The sequence below is a fragment of the Eulemur rufifrons genome, chromosome 16 (assembly GCF_041146395.1).
Source record: "Eulemur rufifrons isolate Redbay chromosome 16, OSU_ERuf_1, whole genome shotgun sequence".
Lineage (NCBI taxonomy): Eukaryota > Metazoa > Chordata > Mammalia > Primates > Lemuridae > Eulemur > Eulemur rufifrons.
This window is the reverse complement of record NC_090998.1, coordinates 28,411,603-28,434,670: the sequence shown is the minus strand read 5'-3', so window position 1 is coordinate 28,434,670 and position 23,068 is coordinate 28,411,603. Positions and strand designations below refer to the sequence as shown.

At 36.9% G+C, this 23,068-nt stretch overlaps 1 protein-coding gene across 19 annotated transcripts in view; it reads right to left on the bottom strand.

Moving 5' to 3' along the window:
* Nucleotides 1-23,068, bottom strand: part of BICD1 (BICD cargo adaptor 1) — a 222,538-nt gene that overhangs the window by 40,053 nt on the left and 159,417 nt on the right. For 9 of the 19 annotated variants that reach the window (XR_011235767.1, XM_069491391.1, XM_069491386.1 and 6 more), the window contains 3 exons: nucleotides 8,041-9,147; nucleotides 2,804-2,955; nucleotides 218-425 (listed from right to left, as the gene is read on the bottom strand). Coding sequence is in view for 18 of the 19 variants with exons in the window: in XM_069491391.1 (XP_069347492.1) it covers nucleotides 218-425; nucleotides 2,804-2,955; nucleotides 8,041-9,147 (1,467 nt within the window). In the remaining variant the exon portion in view is untranslated. Of the gene's footprint in view, nucleotides 1-55; nucleotides 426-2,803; nucleotides 2,956-8,040; nucleotides 9,148-23,068 lie in introns of those variants that run through there. The other 10 variants (XM_069491382.1, XM_069491383.1, XM_069491381.1 and 7 more) reach the window with 4 other exon arrangements.

Sequence of the window (23,068 nt, the reverse complement as noted above, 5' to 3'; positions counted from 1 at the left end):
TTCTTCTCCTTCCCCTCCTCCATCCTCCACAACAAGAGCACATTAATTTTTGCAGTCAACTAAAATCTGGCCACTGCACCATACTATGAAGATCGCTGCATGCATACCTTTTCCTCTGAGTGCCACTGCTGACCCGAATGTTGGGTGTCTGTGGGCCCTGACTATGCAGGAGGTAAGTGTCTATGGTGGGCACGGTGACTGATGCTTCCCCACTTACTTTAGGGCTGCCGATCTTGCTCTTTCCAAGTTTGCCTTTGCTGCGTCGGGACTGCTCATGGTCAAACTCTAAGTCCTCCAGCCTCTGGGTCAGGGCGAGTTTTTGCTGGATAGCCATTCGTAACAAAGTGTTTAGAGTCTTCTTCTCGTCCTCTGCAGCTGCTAACTGTCTCTGCATCTCATCCAACTGTGTGACATATTCATCACATCTGGAACCCAAACAGAAAAGTGGTCAGGGGGAAATCTTGGTGAAACTGAATTTGGGATTTAAGTTGAAAAGTAATGAAGTTGACTGGAATTTAGATACTTAGGACACTGGTCTTCCTAGCAGTAGAATGGAGATAACCTGTAACAGTGGAAAATTGCAAACAGTAGAGCAGGTTCAATAACTGATGATTCATCCATGCAATGAAGTACGTATGGGGACATTCTCAACCCCAGGGACAGAGTTATTATGGGGGCTGCTCTGTGGTGCCAAAATAATGAATAGTCAAGTCTCACATAATGTCCACAGTACCTCAAGTGTGTTACAATAACTCCTTTCATTGTATAACATTGTATCCTTTGGAAGAATGTGATGTTTGTTTTAGCCTATACCTATAGCATCCAAAAGAATAACAATGTTTATAAAGAAAACATTTCCTTATCTATATTTATAGATTTGTTTTAATTTAGTTCAGATTGTACCTGCCACTGTTTTCAATATGGAAGATTTGCCTGAATTACAAAATTCAATATTTCCAATGATTTTGCAACCAAATGATAAAGCAACGAGTTGTCAGAGAAAACCAAGATTTGCACAGGGGTTGATGCAGAGATGGCAGGCTGTCAGAAACATCTTTATTCACGTTTCATACTTGTACTGTATCAGGAAGTGATCTGTTTTCTCCACCAAAGGTAAAACCTGAGCATATACATTTGGAAGGAAGAAGTGGGGAGGAGGAAAAGCTCATTCTATCTGTTTATTTACCCACTAAGATATTAATAACAAATATTCTTCATGCACCAGCAGATAGTTAATGGCTTCACGGAGTTATACAAAAGGTATTGAACAAATGTTGAAATTAACACAAACCTAGGGCATTTTAAGGGAAAAAACAGGCTCTGTAGTGAAATAACTTAAGACTCTGGTGGGTCCCTATTTCTTTAACCTTGAATGTTAAGAAGCACAGTAGGGATATGTAGATCATGAGAAAAATCAGAGCTTAGTAAATACAACATGAATTTCAAGGTCCTGTATTTATCCTAATTAGTCAGATAACAATATTTTAAAAACACTATGGAGTAAGGCAGTTACTATAACTGAAAAAAATGTGAAAATGGACAATTTGGGGGTAATAATTCCTATATAAGCCAGATTGAGAGTTTAAAGTTCCCTTTACAATTTTTATTTCCTTCTCAAAGAGGAAATTTATGTTTTCTTGAATCTAAATGTAATCCTGATTTATTTCATCAAAGAGGGGGACATTGTGCCCCATTCTCATTTTTCATCCTACCTCCCCACAGTGGCCAGAGATCAACACATTCTATTCCCCAAATGCCACTGTGCTTTGAGACCCAGAAGCCAGTTCCCTTCAGTTCTTCTGTACCCTGCGGGCTCTGGGGCACTTGGTCTTCTTACTGCCAGCTCCAAGAGATTCAATTGCAAAGTATGAACTTGAGCCTCTTCTCTCCTAATATACAAAGAAAGCCAGAAAGATTCTGGGAGAATCCTATAAAGCCCAGGATCTTTTTTTTTATACTTTAAACACTTACATGTAAGTTATTTACTAAATTTGCAAATAAAGCCCTAGTTATTATTTGTGAATTTTATACCAAGTTTGCATCATAGAAGATATATATTAATAATTGGTGGGGATTTTTTTTTTGGCACTGCATTGTGATAGCAAAAAATGCATTTCAACAATATATTGAAAATCTCAGGATTTTGAAACACTTGAATCAATATAGGCTTACCAATCTCATCAAGTTAAAAAAATACAGTGGGTTTCATAATTGTACTGGTAGGGAGAGGTAAAAATTAATATTTGTATAATTAGTTGGGCAATGTGAAGAATTTGGTGATATATATATTTTAGAAGTCATAATTTAATTCATAGTATATTAAACCTAAATAATTAGCTGATAAAATGAATATTAATCTTCATTATGAAGGTATCTTCTCACATAATATTAATGGTAAGCATTTTTATATACTTTTATGTACTTTAGCTACAGAAATATATTTCAGTGGTGATAATATAATATTTGGCTATTTTAGGAAGTGGGATTTTTTCCTTATTCAAAGCCTTTGGGGAGTCTAATTCTTTTGGGCACATAAGCTCTAGGAAAAAAATCTATTGTAGTAATTTAAAAATATTTTTATGTAAGAGAATTGCTGGATGCAGTGTGTCCAGGAGAGTGTCTGGAAAACAGCCTGGAAGATTCTATTTTAGCTTTGTCAGAGTGGAATCTCATATATTTTCTCCAAGCTTTACAATTGTAGATGACAAACCAAATACTCTCAAGATGCACAAAGATGCATGTGTTAATTTTAAAGTCTTTTCCCCATGTATCACACCCAACTTTAGGAAGAAAAAACTGTTACCTTGTTGCAAACATTGCTCTCAGGGATGAGAAAGTTGCAGCATCTTCTTTCAAAGCCTTCAGTTCATTCCTAAGCTTCGTCATGGTTTCAGTCACCATTGCTTTTTCATTTTCATATTTGTTCTTGAGATTAGCTAGCGCCACCTCAGCTGTCTGAAGCAGAAAATCACACTGCTTATGATTTTCATATCAGGAAAATCTATCATACAGATTTCTTCATGCTGGGTCTATTATGTTCTTTCATAAATGGAAAGTGAAATTGATTTGGTTAAATTTTATATGAACATGTGCGTACTTTGGATACAGGGAAGTTTTTCTTTAATGTCAAAATGTATTGTGAATCTATAACGTGGTTAAATTGCCCTAGAAGCCAGCTGTGAGCCAGAGTCAGTATTAGGAGCTAAAGGAAGGATAGTAGTTCAGTACGTATTTAACGCAGGTTGTTGAAGGTGTGGGACTTTAAGACAACGAGGAAGCCAAAATGAAACTTTATCCAAAAAGAGTATCATTAACAAGTTAGTAAAGAAGCACAGCTTCAAATTGGAAAATGTTAGAACTCAATACTGTTGTGTCACCTGTGCTCTGTGGGCTTGAAACACAGAACAAAAGACTTAGACCACTGTCATTTATAACATGAGTATATAATAAACTATAAATCCATGTTATTATATGTTTAAGGAAAAGAAGTGACAAAGAACTAATTATTTTCTAAGTCTTCACATATAATTTCTTGAAAACTATGAATTATAGTCAAATTTAATTCTTTAAAATCTCTATAAAAGCAGAGATTCCCAAATGTTGAATGAGCTAAAATATTTGTTTGAATTTGGGATTTGGGTATGTCTGAAGTTATTGTAATTAATAGTGTTTCAAATAAAGAGCTAGCCTGGCACATAGTAGGAAGTAAAAAACACACTGACTGAACCAATGCATAAAATCTGCATTTAGGGACTGCCTGTGTGATGCACAGCACGTGGTATGCATATTGAAGCCAAACTAGAAACACATTATTTTTACAAACTGTAAACTACAGCTTTTCAGAGTGTGTAAAAATGTCCAATACTAATGAAAAAGTCCATTGCTAGTAAAGAAATCAATTACTAACGGGATTTCCTAGGAAGACTACCCTGGTTTTTAACATTTCTTTTTTTTGCTTGAAAGGGACAACTTCGAATTTCATATGCAAAGTGCCAACTTCTATAGAGATAAATTTTTTTTATTAAACCAGTGTTGGGATGGGGTAGTTTGTTAATATTTTGATTCCAAAGTGGCTTTTTATTCGTTTTGATTGAATTTAAGTTCAGATTAAAATGAGAAGTTACTCATAAAATACTTCTGTATGTTCTGCAGTGTTAATACTTGGTAGAATCTTCAGAAATATTATAGAGTCAGAAAGTTATCTAGAATGCAGAAATTGACCTGGGAAAAAAATGGCAGTTGTTTAGTTTTTAAAAAGTTTAGATACATATTCATCTAAAACAGATAACTACGTTTAAATTGTGAAAGGCAGATGTGACAACTTTGTAAGCACATAGAGTCTCAAGGTCAGTATCCAAGGGGAGGGCAGAGAAGGATAACAGAAGAGCTAGATCTGGAACAGAAGCACAAACTCATTTACTATTTGTGAGAAATGGACAAAAAGACTCAGCTTTGTTTGCCCATAGGATGTGTGCAGCTTTTCCAGAAATAAGTAATTTTATGTATCTATAACTCATTAGTAGATTTGCTGGTGTCTGCATTCACCACATTTTCCACATACTCCAAAGTTGACTTTCTAAATAAAAAAAAATCTTATTTCTAGCCATAGAGAACTTCACGAGCATTCCCTAAACATATTATCCTATTTTGTCGCTCCTGTGCCTCTCTACCTACTGTTCTTTTTTTTTGAGACAGAGTCTCACTCTGTTGCCCGGGCTAGAGTGCCGTGGCATCAGCCTAGCTCACAGCAACTTCAAACTCCTGGGCTCAAGTGATCCTGCTGCCTCAGCCTCCCAAGCAGCTGGGACTATAGGCATACGCCACCATGACCGGCTAAATTTTTCTATTTTTGGTAGAAATAGGGGTCCTGAAACTCCTGAGCTCAAGCAATCCCACCCCCACGCCCCCACCAACCACCACCACCCTGCCTTGGCCTCCCAGAGTGCTAGGTTGAGCCATCGTGCCTGGCCTCTACCTACTGTTCTTTCTGCCTGAAATTATCTCCTCCTCCTCTGGAAAACAACTCCTTATCCTTTAAGAACAAACCCAAGCATAATTGCTTCTGTGAAGTTTTTTCCAACTCCTCTAGGAAATATTAGTTGCTTCTTCTGCAATGTTCCCATAACTCGAATTACAGTAAGCATCATATCAAATTTTAATTATCTGTTTGTGTTCTGACATTCCCAGAAGGCTGTGGGTTCTCTTCTGGAAGGCAGGAATCATATGTTAGTCTTTTCTGAATCTTCAGTATCTAGCACAGGTTAGTACATAAATGGTGTTTCATAAATATTTACTTACTTTGTGACAAGGCACCATGCCTATGAAAAAATCCTAAAGTGTATTAAAAAATTTACAGAGAATACAGAATGCCTATTTTAAAGCAGGGAAATTACCTTTTTCACCTTACACCACAGAAATCTCACCTTAGTCTTAATGATGAACATTCCACAATGTCTAAATACAGTGGATATCATCTGTCGATACTTGAAGCTATTTACGGCACAAAAGCATCTCAGCAAGAGGCCCAACATCATTAAAATGTATACCACATGCACAGCTAGAAATGTATTTTCATTTAATTGTTAATGAAATTAATAAATGTAATTTAATTTCATTGCTGAGCCCATGTGGGCTGTGATTCGAATGCAAATGGTACAGGTTGAACATCCCTAATCCAAAAATCCAAAATCTGAAATGCTCCAAAACTTGAAATTTTTGAGTGCCGACATGATGTCACAAATGGAAAATGCCACACCTGATGGCATGTGACAAGTTGCAGTCAAAACTTTGTTTCAGGCACAAAATTTTTAAAAATATTGTATAAAATTACCTTACAGCTATGCATATAGGTATATACGAAATAAATGAATTTCATGTTTAGACTTGGATCCCATCCCCATATCCAATATTTATATGTAAATATTCCAAAATAAAAAAAAAAATCCAAAATCTGAAACACTTCTAGTCCCAAGCATTTTGGATAACAGATAGTAACCTGTACCACAAAGCACTGTGAAAACAAAACTTCAGCTAGGAATGCTTTGTTCTGCCCTGAATTCCTATGGCACTGTTTAGACCACTCTAAAGTGCTCGATTTGTCCTACCCTGTAAGTTCTAGGCATGAGTTGAATTCCTGCTAGATTACTAGTCAGTTAGTTTTGCATCCCAACTTACCACCTCCCATGAAATACATAATCTATCAATGCTTGTTCACAAATCAGTCTCTCTTGGTTGATCAACCATTCTTATCTATACCTCTGTTTTAGTTAAGCATCTGACATTTTTATAGATCTAGGTTTCTAGGTTGTTAATATTCAACCTTCAGGAAGAAGTTGGAGAAGTTATCTGAATGGCTTGACCAAGCATGCCCGAGGATATCATGTCCTTGATAAAGGCTGTGTAAGCCTTATCTGATATGGCACTGGTTATTTATGAACACTCTAAATTACCAAGTCTTTGCTTTACAGCAGTAGCAAGTTCCTTTATTCTAACCTCAAATTGGAGTCAGATCTCTCACAAATTCTTCATTCACCCTAATCTTTTCTATTTCCCTAAAGTGAAGGCATAAAATATAGTCCTATTTTGCTCTTAGGTTTATGTAAAACCTGTTTATAGTGCAAACAATATTACTGCTTATGGTACAGATGCCCATTTACATCAATGGATTTATGGGAACTAATGAGGAACACTAGAAAGCTGTACTGTAGATGACATAATGGTGTAGTTTCCCCCAGATTAAGGCAATAGAAGGTGCTCTGAATCTGAAACTAACTCTCATTTCCCAAAGAGCAAGAGCTCCAACGCCCTACTATTCACAGGCACTGCTTGCATTTGCAAGGAGGTATTTGATGCCTTATTGCTTCTCTTTATCGAGATCAACATTATTCAGCACGCTTCTCAGTTATGTGTCTTTGACGGCTATTTTTTCAGGTAAACTAAACAGAAGTTAAAGTATTTTCTTGTCTATATTTCACAGTATTCCCACCCAGGTAAAATTCAAGGGTGGAAAACAAATTCAGTCATCAAAGAGATCTAGGAATTAGCCAGGTAGGTTCATGTTGTACCACGCTACTTATCCCAGAAGGACAAGACCTGCGGTTAGGAGAAGCTCCTTATTGCTTAAGCTCTGACCTAGGTGAACTAACATCCCAACGGAACCTAAATATTTCACATATGTGGTCACTGGCAGAGTTAGACCTCGTTCTCATTCTCTCGCTCTCACTCTCTGTCATTTGCTTGCTAATGTGGCTTCAAACTACAGGGTGTCCCCAAAGTCGCCCTATACAGGGAAAATGAGAAATTGTAGCTAAATGTATCTTTATTTACAAAATATTCATTATAAAATTTTACGAAATTTTTCCTTTGTATGGAGACTTTAGGGACACCCTGTATTTAATTTGTTGGTAACAATGTGCCTGGCTTTGTTTATATCACTCAGTTCCTCACAGCTGTCTTGTCCTTCATCCCTGAGTTCCTGACTTAATCATGTATCTAGCACTCTTGTTTCTCTAAGTCTGGCATGAAGGACAAGACACCCCTTTTCTATCTTGCTACATAACAGAGTCTTGAATATGAACCCCCAGCCCCAAAGCTGGGGTCTGCTTTGCCTCTCTGTTTGCTCGGGCTGCCTGCAGGGTGTCTGTCTGTCTTGCTGTGTCTCCCTGGTTGCTGGAAGCTTCCTTGCCAGCCTGTTCTGCCACCTTCCATCTCCTGTTTCCACACACCCTGACCACCAGGCTTCAGCTGAGCCCCCTGCCTGAGCTGCCTTCCACATCGGCAAATGCATCCTCTGCTACTGCTTTAACTTCCTCACCTCCACCTCCACCTAGGTGGGTATATCTATCCTCCTACTTTATTCATTCACTCATTTAAAAATCATCATTATTATATCCTGACCTGGCACTGGGACAGTTTGTTTTATTCCACCACTGACCAAGGATCTGAACTCTCATCTTGATATCGGGTACTGAACAAAATTAAGGAATAAATGAGTTCAGAAAGCTTTGACTAGCACGCTTATCGTCAGTAAAATAAGATTACCTGTTTGTTGGCTTTCAGCACCGCCCTCAATGTGGCGATCTGCTCCCGTTTGGTGCTCAGCAGGGACTTCAGCTTGAGGATCTCTTCCATTAAGGCTTCCTTGTCTTTGTCGATCATGGGGGCCAGCTCCCGTGCCGCTGCTCTTTGACGAGACAGTTGCAAGGACCGGTCCACAGCTTTCTGCAGATGCTTGATTTGGTCCCGGATTATGGCATTAAGGTTGTAGATGTTCATTGGCTCTTTGCGGATGTCACTTGTGTCCAATACTGGAGATGACGGTGGGGCAGTAATAACAGGAGAGATTGTGGGGGTCTTAGTTGGACTTGGTTCTTTGCTGGCCTCTGTGTTTTCTTTTGCAACTGGTTCAGATGAGGTCCTTGATTCTACTGGGGAGGACACTGGGGAGGACACACCCCGCCTGGCTAATCGTGGGGACAAAAGTCCCCTGGGATCATCAGGCCCTTTCAGGCTGCCACTGCGGGTGACTCTGCTTTGCCTGTAGTAGTCCAGCATGACCCTGTTGGGAGTTTCATTATTACACAGACATACATGGTGGTAAAGCTGAGCCAACTCCTCACTAAATGTCACTAACTCATCCTGGGCCGTGTTAAGGGTGTTGTGATTTTCGTTAGCTATGCCGGTCATCTTCTGCAACTCCTTCTCCATGTGGGCCATCTTCTCCCCACTCTCCTTGGTGGTCTTCTCCAGGCTGGTCACCTGCTCATCATACATTTGGATCTTACTCTCATACTTGGCCTTCTCTTCAGTATAGTTTTCCACAGATTTATTATATTTCTCCTTCAAGGCCTTAATTTCAGCTTTCAAATCGATCACCTCAGTAACCGCCACCCTGTATTTGCACTCGAGGATCTCTAAGCCGTTGATGTCCACCTCATAGTCGTGGGCCTCCTCCCCCGAGTCCCGGCCCTTCTCCCCGTCCAGCTCGGCCTTGAGCTCCTTGCTGCTCTGCAAGCCCCTCATGGCATTGACGTGCTCCGTGAGCCGGTGCACCCGCTCGTGCTGCTCCGTCAGCGCCCCCTTGGTGTGTTCCAGCTGCGTCTGTGACTCCTGGAGGTTGGCCAGGAGAATGGCCTTTTCCCGCTCTACCTGCAATGGCAAAACAAAGTCTCTGAATGACTTCGACGTGATGCCAGTGATAACGTAATCCATTCACAGCCGGGCATGTGTACATTTCAAGTCACTGCAGCAGAGCCAACGTTCCCATTATTTCAAATTAAATTGGAGTGTGTTTTCTTATTTCAGCAGTTCTGGTAAGTCAGTCTAAAAGTACACAGTTCTAAAAGAATTACTCTGTGAGTAGTTTTGCATCCAAACTCTCTTGCATTATGCACATATACTCATGAAACTTGAATGTTATTCAAACAATCTTATTTTCATCTTTTAACGCCTTGCAGAAAACAACATGACTTTAAGAGATAAGCATATACTTGGTGTTGTCTTTTTTGAGCGCCTTAGAGTACGGCTGCTCCTCAGATCACGTGGGATAAGTGACCGTCTCAAATGTGCCTATGAATCTATCATCCCTTCCTTCCCAGAGCTCAACCACACATCAGGTTTAAACCCAAGGCTTTAACTTACTACATAATGCTGAGTACCTTAACCCTATCCTTAAAAATGAGCATTTAATCCCCAAAATAAATATGCACTAAGTTTGACAGTGTTTTATATAAAAGTCAGAAAATATAGAGTTTTAGGGCTAAAAGAACAATTTACAAATCATTTCAGTTCCTTTGGTACAAAACAGAAATTTTTAAAATTAGTAATTAATTTGAATACAAATCACTTCAATTCCTTTGATATAAAATAAGAATTTTAAAAATTACTAATTAATTTGAATAATGACAGTTTTATTGTTGTTAATATATCGGTGGTGACTATTACTGTGCGATGGAAATTACTCAGGTCTCCATATAAAATACTGTCTCATTAAACGTAGGTATGTAAGAAATTGTAATCTGAGAATTTTTAAAAGCATTTGCTTTCCCTCTATATGGGTAAGTGATATTATGAATTAGGAGTTTTAACGTTTATAATATAAATATATTTTCAATAAGCAAATAATATTGTTTATATTTTCATTACATAAGAGGTATTATGCTGTTCATATCCTTGTGCACTTGTTTTTTCTTTGCTTCTTATATTTCTAATAAACATCATGAGACCTGCTTTAAGGACAATGGATTGATGTTGAATGTCTTTACATCTAAAGGAAGGTATCAACTGAAACTTTCAAACTTCCTGGATCGTACATTAAATCCTTTCAAACTCTTCTAAATTCCTAGAAGGCAAGTAAAATTATTATAATTAGAATATGGCTATTTTTAAATTTGCATATTACTTTTGGATATATGTATATAAATATAAATTTATAATACAGTAGAGTAGTATTTTTATGATCCTTTGTGGAGCTTGATGTCCTTCATTTAACTTGACGGTCCTTATTTGTCAAGGTTCTAATATGCATAGTTAAAACACCAGTCCCCTCAAAACATGGTTCAAATTTCAGTTACCAGATATATTAATGGTGAGCAATGCAGGAAGTACAATCTTTGCTGCTAGTTCTTCCATCTATAGAGTCACCACATAACATCGTGACTAATGGCCGATCACATCATTTACTCAAAGTCTGCAGTGACTGGTCACTCTGTATCTGTTATTCAGTTGACTCACAGACAGCAAAGTATGTCGTTGTGTTGTCTTCCCGTCTGCTAGTGATAAACCCATGTGATGTTTTACACAAATGGATTAAACAATAAAAGAAAGTGCAGCAAAGAAGCAAAGATTGACCAAGTTGGAATGAGATTTGAGCCAAATGTAAATGAAGTTATGACAGAAATAGCTGAACATGGGAATGTTGACACTGATGCTGTTTGAAGGACTTTAGATATGCAGCCAAAGGAACCTAGTGGAGGCAAATTGATCAACATAATTGGAAAAACTACAGTAGTTGTTTCAAAAAGGATAAAAATGTCCCAGAGGAAGTGATGCTGGCACATTAAAGGTACTCTCAGAGATATTTCTAGACATCGAAAGTGCAGAGGATAAAATGTTGGAAGCTGTTCCAGACTTAGAAATGAGTATGACAATTTGCCAAGGCATAAAAAAATTCCTGCTGAATGTCATAAATAATATGATGAGAGGAAGGCAAGATTAAACTACTCTTGATAAAATTTTACCAAGAAATGAGATGTAAACTCAATGTTTTTAATATTTTAAATTACAATGTACTAAGTAGTTTCATTGTTTTTCATTTTTCTATATATTTATAACCAACAGTAAGTTTTCAATGTTTGACAAAAAACTTTAAAGATCACAAAACAATTGTGATTTTCCCCATTAAGTCTTTTTTTTTTTTTTTTTTTTTTTGAGACAGAGTCTCACTCTGTTGCCCAGGCTAGAGTGCCATGGCGTCAGCCTAGCTCACAGCAACCTCAAACTCCTGGGCTCAAGCAATCCTACTGCCTCAGCCTCCCGAGTAGCTGGGACTACAGGCACCCACCACCATGCCCAGCTAATTTTTTCTACATATTTTTAGTTGTCCAGTTAATTTCTTTCTATTTTTTAATAGAGACGGGAGTCTCGCTCTTGCTCAGGCTGGTCTTCAACTCCTGACCTTAAGCGATCCTCCCACCTCAGCTTCCCAGAGTGCTAGGATTACAGCTGTGAGCCACTGCGTCCGGCCCCCGTTAAGTTTTTTTGCATGGTTTTATCTTGCATGATCATTTTTACTGCCCTGTACTACTGTGTAAACCAAGGACTGCCAGTATAGTATGATCACACATATTAGAACTAAAAATATAGTTTTGTTATTTCAAATTATTATTTAGAGGCTTTTAAGATGTGGCTTTGATTTTATGACATAATGCTTGCCCATATCTGTGACAGGAATATAATCCACAAATTACATATTATGGCTGCAGAAACTAAAATATTCCCAAAGAATAGTTATTGAAAGTAAAGAACTGAGGCTGTGGCATCAGAGAACTCTGGGGTCAAATTTTGAGACCAGCATTTACTTAGCTATATGATACTGAGGAAGCCTAAGTCTAGTAATCTATAAAAGGAACATCATAATACCTGCCTCGTGGGAACATTTTGATAATTGAGACAGTGACCTTAGTGCTGAAGGTATTATAATGTTAGCTATTGTTAACAAGTGCTTAGCTGTGGCTCAATTCTCATGACCAAAATGCTTCTACATGGCAAACATATCCGTTTTTCACAAATTTGTATCTGTGTGTGTAAAAGCAATGCTTTTATTTCAGAGTGAGGCTGTATTTGAATACAAATTCTCTTAACTGAGTTTCATTAGTTTATAACAGATTGTATCTCCCTAGGTGAAGATGAATTTACTTACCCAGACTATTGGACAATAATTCTCAGTGAAAAACCTAGGGAATTATGTAATATAGTATTTGATGAATAGCCAAGTTATTTGAATTTTTCATAAAGGAGATGGAAAATCTCCTAGATAGTCTAATATTGGCATTATATTCAATCTCATGAAAATGGATTATTTCAGAAGTCTTTTTTTCTTTTTCCCTCGAAAATTAAGTGTCTAAACATTATTTAATCAGTAGACATGATTACAGATACAGCTGTTTCCAAAAAGCCCTTCAACAGGAAAAGCCTTTGGATAAAGTAAAAATTGGATCAGAACAAAATGCACTGAATGTGTCTCACGCTTGTTTTGGAGGCAAAAGTGTTATGATGAATGAGGCAACAACGCCTTTCGAACAGTACTCAATCTGCACTCTGCCAACTCAGACTGAACATAAACATTTTCTAAGCCTAAAAAGATAAATCTACAGTTTCTCCATGATAGCATCTCCAGAAAACATCAAATGGAACATTGTCTCTTTCGTGTGTGTAACCTCCATATTATGGTACTGCTTTCCATACTCAATACATTTCTGGTGAAATCAATTGAATAGGGAATCACATCCAAATTATATATATACACACACACATATATGTATATGTAATATACATATATGAATACATTTTTCTCTTAGACAACTAAGTTTGGTCAGACAAAAAATTACTAAATTACATACAACTGTATAAAGCTCCAACATTATATTTTCACTCAGCTACTAAGGCTTTCAGTACCTTAAGTTGTCTTTGGATTTCAAAGAGCCGGTGCTTAAATGTTTAAGATTCATTGTACTTTGAACAAATAAGTACAAAGCACTTTAAAGCTTTAAATGACTATAGATTTTAAGTGTTACTATCTTAATACTCCATTTATAAAGAATTTGTCCAGGAGAAACATGATGAGTTAATTATAATCTCCTACAGTGACTAAGAATTGTTGCCTTATTTCTCTTCCTATAATCTTTGTCTTCTATCTGGAACTGGGAATTTTGTTTTTTCACAGTAGGGCTGGTTGTTTTGCCAGAAAACTTTAATGTAGTATTTGTAAATTGTTTAGTCCAATCATTTTTAACTTCACTGACTTTTTACCTTTTAAATAAACATATTTACATATATTGAGGATTGATAGATTCCTTTGTGAAGCAATAAAAGACCATGAGAATTAGCACATTTATATTAGGACTTCTAAAGGAAAAGGAATCAAAGCTGTTTTATAACCTATCAATGTTGATAGTCTTCTTTTTAACATTGTAAAAGGATGAATTTTATTATATATAAATTATATCTCAAGAAAGCTGCTATTTTTTACCCAAAAAATAATAATTGTATATATTTATGGGATATAATGTGATGTTATATTTTACATTGTAAGATGATTAAATCAGGCTAATTAACATATCCGTCACCTCACATACTTATCCTTTCCCTTTGTGATGAGACATTTAAAATCCACTCTTTTAGGCCAGGTGCAGTGGCTCACTCCTGTAATCCTAGCACTTTGGGAGGCCGAGGCAGGAGGATCGCTTGAGCTCAGGAGTTAGAGACCAGCCTGAGCAAGAGCGAGACCCTGTCTTCACTAAAAAATAGAAAAATTAGCCAGGTGCAGTGGCACATACCTGTTATCCCAGCTACTTGGGAGGCTGAGTCAGGAGGATTGCGTGAGGCCAGGAGTTTGAGGTTGCAGTGAATTATGATGACATCACTGCACTCTACCCAGGGTGACAGAGGAAGACTCTGTCTCAAATAAATAAATAAAAATAAGATTCATTCTTTTAGCAATTTTGAAATATGCAATACATTGTTGTTATTAACTATAGGCACCATGCTGTGCAACAGATCACTAAAGCTTATTCCTCCTCACTGTAACTTTGTACCCTTAGCCTAACCCCTCTCCTTACTCAGCCTTCCCCAGGCTCCGCTACCACCATTCTACTCTCTACTTCTATGAGTCTGATTTTTTTTAGATTCCACACATAAGTGAGATCGTATGGTATTTGTCATTCTGTGCCTGGCTTACTTCACTAAACATAATCTCCTCTAGGTTCATTCATGTTGTGGCAAAGGACAGGCTTTCCTTCTACTTTAAGGCTGAATAATATTCCATTGTGTGTACATGCCACATTTTCTTTATCCATTCATCTACTGATGGACACTTAGGTTGATTTCATATCTTTGCCATTGTGAATAACGCTGTAATGAATATAGGCGTGCAGATATCTCTTCCATATACTAATTTTAATGCCTTTGGCTATATACCCATAAGTGAGATTGCTGGATCATATGGTAATTCTATTTTTAGTTTTTTGAGGAATTTCCATAAAGTCTTTATTCTATCCTATTCACTTGACTCACACTTTGACACTTAAATGATAGGTGTGATTCTTGTAACAGTATACATAGTATCAGTACAAATAGGGCTCGTACATAATTTAGTCTTCCCTGTTTGAAGTGAAGCAACTCTGCCAATGCATATCTGTGTCCCGACAAAAAAGAACTCCACGAAAAAAATCAAGAAAGAACAAAGAAACTCTGGGGGAGGGGATCCATCAGCTGTGGTGAAAAGAACCCTGTCTCTCATGCACACTCACATACACAGTAGTCAGCTGGACAGACTCAAAAACATACAGGGAGAGGGGCCCTTCCCAACTTATTCTATGAGACCAGTATTACTCTGATACGAAAACCAGACAAGCATATTATAAGAAAACAACAGACCAATATTCCTTATGAATATAGATAAAATCCTCAACATACTAGAAAACTGAATCTAGCAACATATAAAAAGGATTAGATAACATAACCAAATGAGATTTACTGTAGAAAGGTAATAGTGATTTAATATCCAAGAATCAATAAATGCAATAAACAGTATAAATAGAATAAAGGACAAAAACCCCTAATTGTCTCAATATATGCAAAAAAAGCATTTGACAAGATTCAATACCCCTTCATGATTAAAAAAAAAAGTCAACAATCTAAGAAGAGAAGAAAACTTTCTTACACTGATAAAGGGCGTCTATGAAACATCCACAGATACTACACTTAATGGGGAAAGACCAGGCGTTTTCCTCCTAAGATCGGGAACAAGACAAAGATGTTTGCTATTGCTACTTTTATTTGTCATCGTACTGAAGTTCTAGCCAGGGAAGTTAGGCAAGAAAGTCAAATAAAAGGCATGTAGATTGGAAAGGAAAAAGTAAAATTATCTTTATTTGCATATGACATGATCTTATATATAGAAATTCTTAAGGAATCTACTAAAAAAAACAATTAGAACTAATTAAGAAGAACAATAATGTTGCAAGATACAAGATCAATATGTGAACACCAATTGTATTTCTGCATACTAGCGATGAACAATTGAAAATGAAATTAATAGAATAGCTTTTATAGCACTATTAAAAAATAAGATACTTAGGAACAAATTTAACAAAAGAAGTGCAAAATGTATCAGATGTTCCTCATTTTATGATGGAGTTACATTCCAATATACCCATCATAAGTTGAAAATATAAGTCAAAAATGTATTTAATATACCTAACCTACCAAACATTATAGCCTCGCCTAGCCTACCTTAAATGTGCTCAGAACACTTATATTAGCCTATATTTGGGTAAAATCATCTAAAATAAAGCCTATTTTATAATAAAGTATTGAATATCTTATGTAATTTATTGAATACTCTACTGAAAATGACAAACAGAATAGTCACATGGGTACTCAAGGTGCAGTTTATACTGAATGCCTATTGCTTTCATACCATCGAAAAGTTGAAGAATTCTAAGTCAAACCACTATTGGGGACCATTGAGGAGCATCTGTACTCTGAAAATTATAAAGCATTGTTCAAAGAAATTACAGAAGACCTAAATAAAAGGATGAACATCACTGTTCTTGGATCAAAAGACTTAATGTTAAGATGGCAATACTTCCAAATTGATCTACATATTCAACACAAAGTCTATCAAAAATTCAGCTGGCTTCTTTGTACAAATTGACAAGCTGATCATAAAGTTCATATGGAAATTCAAAGGATCCAGAATGGCCAAAACAATCTGGAAAAAAGTTCTTATTTTATTTTATTTTTTGAGAAAGAGTCTTACTCTGTTGCCCGGGCTAGAGTGCTGTAGCATCAGCCTAGCTCACAACTACCTCAAACCCCTGGGCTCAAGTGATCCTTCTGCTTCAGCCTCCCGAGTAGCTGCAGCTATAGGCATGTGCCACCATGCCCGGCTAATTTTTTGTATATATTTTAGTTGTTTGGCTATTTTTTTTCTATTTTTAGTAGAGACGGGGTCTCGCTCTTGCTCAGGCTGGTCTCGAACTCCTGAGCTCAAACGATCCACCCACCTCGGCCTCCCAAAGTGCTAGGATTACAGGCGTGAGCCATTGCGCCAGGCCTGGAAAAAAGTTCTTAAAAAAGAACAAGTGACATTCTCTATTTCAAAAATTACTATAAAACAACAATAGTCAAAATAATGTGGTATTGGCATAAGAATAGACAGACAGATGAATGGAATAGAATTGAAAGTTTAGAAATAAACCCATACATCTATGGCCAATTGATTTTTGACAAGGGTGCAAAGACAATTCAATGGGAGAAAGAATAGAACAGTCTTTTCAACAAATGGTTCCTGGACAACTGGATTCCCACATGCAAAACAGTAATGTTGAACTCCTACCTCACATTGTATACAAAAATTACATCAAAATGGAAGACCTAAACATATGAGCTAAACTCTGAAACTCTTAGAAGAAAACTTAGCCATGAATCTTTATGACCTTAGGTTGGGCAATGATTTCTATATGACACCCAACACACAAGCAGGAAAAGAAAATAAATAAATAAATAAATCAGACATGTCAAGATTTAAAACTTTTTAGCTGGGTCCAGTGGCATGCATCTGTAGTCCCAGCTACTCGGGAGGGTGAGGTGAGAGGATCACTTGAGCCCAGGAGATCAAGGCTATGGTGTGCCACGATCACACCTGTGAATAGCCACTGCACACCAGCCTGGGCAACACAGTGAGACCCCATCTCTAAAACAAACAAACAAACAACAAAAAAAACTTTTGTACATCAAAGGACACCATCAAGGAAGTGAAAAGATAACCCACAGAGTGGGAGAAAATATTTGCAAATCATATATCTGATAAGAGATTTATATGTGAATAAAGAACTCTTACAACTCAGAAATACTCAGAAATAAAAAGACAACTGAAACAAAAAATGGACAAAGGATCTGAATAACATGTTCCCAAAGAAGACACACAAACGGTTAATAAGTACATGGAAAGATGCTCAACATCATTACCCATCAAAGAAACACAAATCAAAACCATAACAATTCTAGGGTCATTGTGTTTTCTAGGAAAAAACAAACAAACAACAACAAAAAACCATAACAAAATACTCCTTCATACCCACTTGAATGGCTATGCTCAAGAAGGCAGATAATAAGTATTGGTGAGGATGTGGAGAAATCAGAATCTTCATACATTGCTGGTGGGGATATAAAATGGTGTAGCCACTTTGGAAAACAGTTTTCCAAAACTAGCAGTTCCTCAGAAGGTGAAACATAAAGTCACCATATGACCCAGCAATTCTGCCTCTAGAATTCCACCCAAGAGAATTAAGCCATATGCTCACGCAAAAACTTGTACACAAATGTTCATAGCGGCATTATCCATAATTAGCTAAAAAATGTAAACCACTCAAATGTCCATCAACTAATAAATGGTTAAACAAAATGTAGTACATCTATACCATGGAGTATTATTTTGCAATAAAAAGGAATGAAGCGCTAATATGTTATAACATGGATGAATCTTGAAAATGTTATGCTAAGTGAAAGAAGTCACAAAAGACCATATATGGTATAATTCCATTTATATGAAATGTCTATAATACAGAAATCTAAAAAGACAGAAAGTAGATTAGTGGTTGTCTAGGAATGGAGTTCAGGGAAAATGGGGAGCGGCTGCTAATAGATACATGGTTTCTTTTTGCTGTGATGAAAATGTTCTAAAATTGGCTCTGGTGATGGCTGCCCAAGTCTATGAATACACTAAAAACAACTTTAAAAAGGTGAATTGTATGGTATGTGAATTATATCTCCATAAAGGTGTTCTAAAAAAGACCATTTAGACTCTTCTCCTGATTGTGCTTATAAATTCTATTTTTATGTTTACTAATATATAGTAGAAAAAGTAAGGCTTCTGAGAAATGTGTTTGCCTATAAAGTTTATAAAGGACTTTGTACTAGGAAATTGTCACTTTAAATTTTAAAAGAACTGACCAATCTTGATTTAATTAATTTCATCCAATAAATATTCTGTGAGTCTTTAGAGATGATATTTGACTTTTTGAACTTTCTCAGTGTTGCAACTCCACTTACTAGATTTTTGTGGGTTTTTTTTGTTGTTGTTGTTCTTGTTGTTGTTGTTATTTTTGAGATAGAGTCTCGCTGGGTAGAGTACAGTAGCGTCGTCACAGCTTACAGCAACCTCAAATTCCTGGCTCAAGAGATCCTCCTGCCTCAGCCTCCCGAGTAGCTGGGACTACAGGTGCAGGCCACCACGTCTGGCTAATTTTTCTATTTTTAGTAGAGATGGGGTCTTGATCTTGCACAGGCTGGTCTTCAACTCCTGTGCTCAAGAGATCCTCCCGCCTTGACCTCCCAGAGCTCTAGGATTATTGGTGTGAGCCACCATGCCTGGCAGACTTACGAGATTTTTTATCTTGAGCAAATGATGTAACAGTTGTGCCTTAGTTTCTGTTTATAATATGGGGATAACAATACTATCTACCCCATACAGTTGTTATATAAGCACCAACCAATTAAGTAAATATATATAAACCGTTTTGAACTCTTATGGGACATAGAGCAAATTACCATCACCACTTAGCATCAATAGGAAAAATTAAAATCGCCTTTACTAGAGTGGATCCAAACATAATACGAATCTGTTTCTTCCACATCCATGAGGATAGAACAAAATATGTTAATTTCAGTTTTTACAGAAACATTACTGTTTTCTCATACTACATATGCAACTATTAATATATTAATATATCCAGTGTGATACTGAAAAAAAATCCAAAGTGTTTTTTCCTGTTTAGTTTGACTTTATGCAGACGTAAGGTTAAACAGAGAATATTTATCAAAGGTAGAAATTTCAGCACAAGCACAAAGGATTCCTTTAAGTAGATTAAGTAATTGAGTTAGTTTTTCCAGACAGGATCTACTTATTTTCATTCTAATAAAACTAATTAAGGTACTTGACTGTCACTGGAAAATGTCAATTATAATCTGTTGGAAGTAATGAGGTCTTGAGGGCCCTACAAACTCAAAATAATTTATCCACAAATACCCCAAAAAATTTCTCTTAGTGAATAAAGGATGACACTGATTGAGCTATTCACCATCAAGGACTATTGTCAAGTTTATACGGACCCTTAGGTTAATAAAATGTGTTCTTACTGCATTTTTTTGTCCATAGGCTTCTGTGTTATGTGAAAGTTAGCATAATTAGGTAAATTTAAAACATTTCTTGTCATTTACTCCATAACCTAGAAAGACATACAGTTTAGTAGAACATTCACTCCAATTTTCTCTGGGAAAAAAGCACTCCCTAATTTAGATACAAGCTCACCATCGCTTACCTTTTCCCATACTTTCTATGATCTATGTTCATATAAAGTGGTAGTAGGGACCTTCTTGGTATCTCAAAAACTGATGGCAGTTTGCAGAATAATAACATAAAATGTTATGACTTAACCATAGTTTCATATTTACCATCCCATTTGGTCTTCACAACAATTCTACAAAGGAGATGCAGCACCATCAACAGGGTTTCAGTGCATTAATCTGCAGGTTGTATGTGATACCACTCTAGGAGACACTAAATTGTAAGTAGATAGATTTTGTATTTATTGTTACCACTTCCCAGCAGATGGCAGTATAGTATCTTGAAGAAGGGAACCTTTTTTTTTTTCCTTTTCTTTTTCATAATTCCAACAAAGGCATGGTAGAACTAGCAGTAGGGCTAATGTATTACCTTCCCCTTTATGAATGAGCCTCAGAGAAGTGAAGCAACTCACCCAACATTCCTGATAACCCAGGCAGAAGCATAAATTTTTTTTTCTGGAACCAGGTTAAGTACATACCTATGGATGGGAAAACATAATTTATGTGCATAAATGGAGCTTTGTAAGATAAGAAAAGGCCAGCAGGGTATGGCCTAGGTATGCTGTTTTTTAAAGGAGTTCTTTAAAAAAAAAAATTATTTATTTATTGTAATTGACAATAAAATTGTATATATTTATCATGTACAACATGATGTTTTAAAATATGTAAATATGTATACACTGTGGAAATTCAGCTAATTATAACATATGCATTACCTCACATACTTATCATGGTTGTGGTGAGAACACCTCAAATCTACTTCTTAGTGATTTTCAAGAATACAATACATTGGGGTTTTTTTTTTTTTTTTTTTTTAGCAGTTTCCAGCAGACTCCAAAGTACATTGTTTTTAACTATAGTTACCATGTTGTACAATAGATCTCTTGCACTTATTCCTCCTAGCTAGCAAAGGGGTTCTTGGTCAAAAGGAAGAAAATATTAAATGCTATGTGTTGCCTGGTTTAGGGTGGTGTTGCCCGCTGGCCTGTGAGCTTCTACATTGTCACAATGTCAAAAACTGTCAAGTTGGATTTGGAGGCACTCAGCATTCTCTCAGATGCAGTGTTTTGGACCCACACCAAAAGAAATCCTAAAGCATAAGGGGACTATAAGAATACAAACTGTCACATCCCAAGCATGCTGATGCCATAAGCTGAAATATACAAAACTCAGAGCTGCCCAACAGTATAGCAAGTGCTACACCTACAACAGCCACAGTATCAAAATCCAAAAAGTGTGAAATAAAGTTTTATCATAACTCACTTGGTGGCAATATTCAGACAGTTCTAAACTCCTGGGGCAGCCATACTGCACCTGAGTGACGCGAGGCCTTTTATGGTCCTCATTTTTCCCTCGTGTGAATACTCACTACAGAAATGTTCACATTATTTGATCAATGGGTGCTGCATCTGACCCCACTGGGGATATCACAATATATATGGCACATGCCGCATACTACCTTTCCACATTCTGAAAATTTAATTTCAAAACACATCTGGCCCCAAGCATTTCAGATAGCTGTATCTAAAGAACATTTGATCGGCTCCTCTTCAGAATGTCCAGAACAGTGGTACTGACACACAGTATATGCTTCTTAGTACATAAGGACTGTTGTTTATCAGAATTGCTGTGTTATTATCAAGCCTCATTAATATCAAAGCCAATTACAATAAATTCTAGGCAATGTATCCTGTAATATTTTTATAATTTGTTTATTTATATAAATTAAACCCAAGGGGGTGCATAGCTAAGGAAAAGCAATCAGATTATAAAGAAATAATTCATGAGAAGATATACCTTGTTGCACTGCACTCAACAGTTTAAATAAAATATATTCTTAGGAAAAGCTGAAATGCTTTTTTAAAAATGCTAAATACAAGAAGACAAATAGTTACTCTGCCTAAAAACAAAAGTAAAAGTTAATCTTGGTGTGAGGCTGGAAGCTGCAAAGCCCTTCCTGTGTTGAGCCTGGTTTTCACAACTAGATTTGGAGCAAACTTTGGGATATAAGGCCCTGCCTGTGGCCCTCTACGTCTTTGCAAACTGTCCACTTTAATTAAGTACTGATGAAAGATTTGAAGGTACACAGATTTCTGGTATATTGAGGGAGGGTTTGCCCAGCAAAGTTTTTCTTGCTCTAACATTTTGCTAAATGAACATCCCTCTCCAGAGCTTCTCATGCTATGAAACTTACTTTTTTTTTTTTTTTGAGATAGTTTTTCTCTGTCGCCCAAGCTAGACTGCAGTGGTGTCATTGTAGCTCACTGCAACCTCAAACTCCTGGGCTTAAGCAATCCTCTGCCTAAGCCTCCAGGGGCATGCTACCCCCACCCGGCTAATTTTTCTATTTTTTGTGGAGATGGTATCTCACTCTTGCTCAGGTTGGTCTCCGAACTCCTGGCCTCAAACAATCCTCCTGCCTCGGCCTCCCAGAGTGTTAGGATTACAGGTGTGAGCCACTGCGCCTGGCCAGCCACACTGTTAAACTGATTTCTGGATTCAAATTAAACATTGTAAGAACAAATTCTTTTAGCAGCCAAAAGTGCTGGGCAGGTAAACTGCAGGATATATTAAATCTTGATATAGCATTAAAAATAAACTTATTAACAAATTCAGTTCATTGGCTCTCTAGTCTCTTACTTCTGCTAATTACATTTTCCAGTCATCATTTCTGTGGAGGCAGAAAATTATAAGCTCTGTTTGCTATGAAAATAAGTGTTGTCAGAGTCTTAATAGACTCCAATTATCAGCTGTATATGAAGAATGTTGGAGGGATAGAATTGAGATCGAAGATTAAGCCTCAAATGTAATCACTTAACAAGCGTGTTAAACCAGATTCTTGGTTCAGTAGATCTGCGTGGAGCTCAACAATTTGTACTACAAATAAGCCCCCAGGTGACACTGCTGCTGTCCTCAAACAACTTTCCCCTAGGTGTGGCAG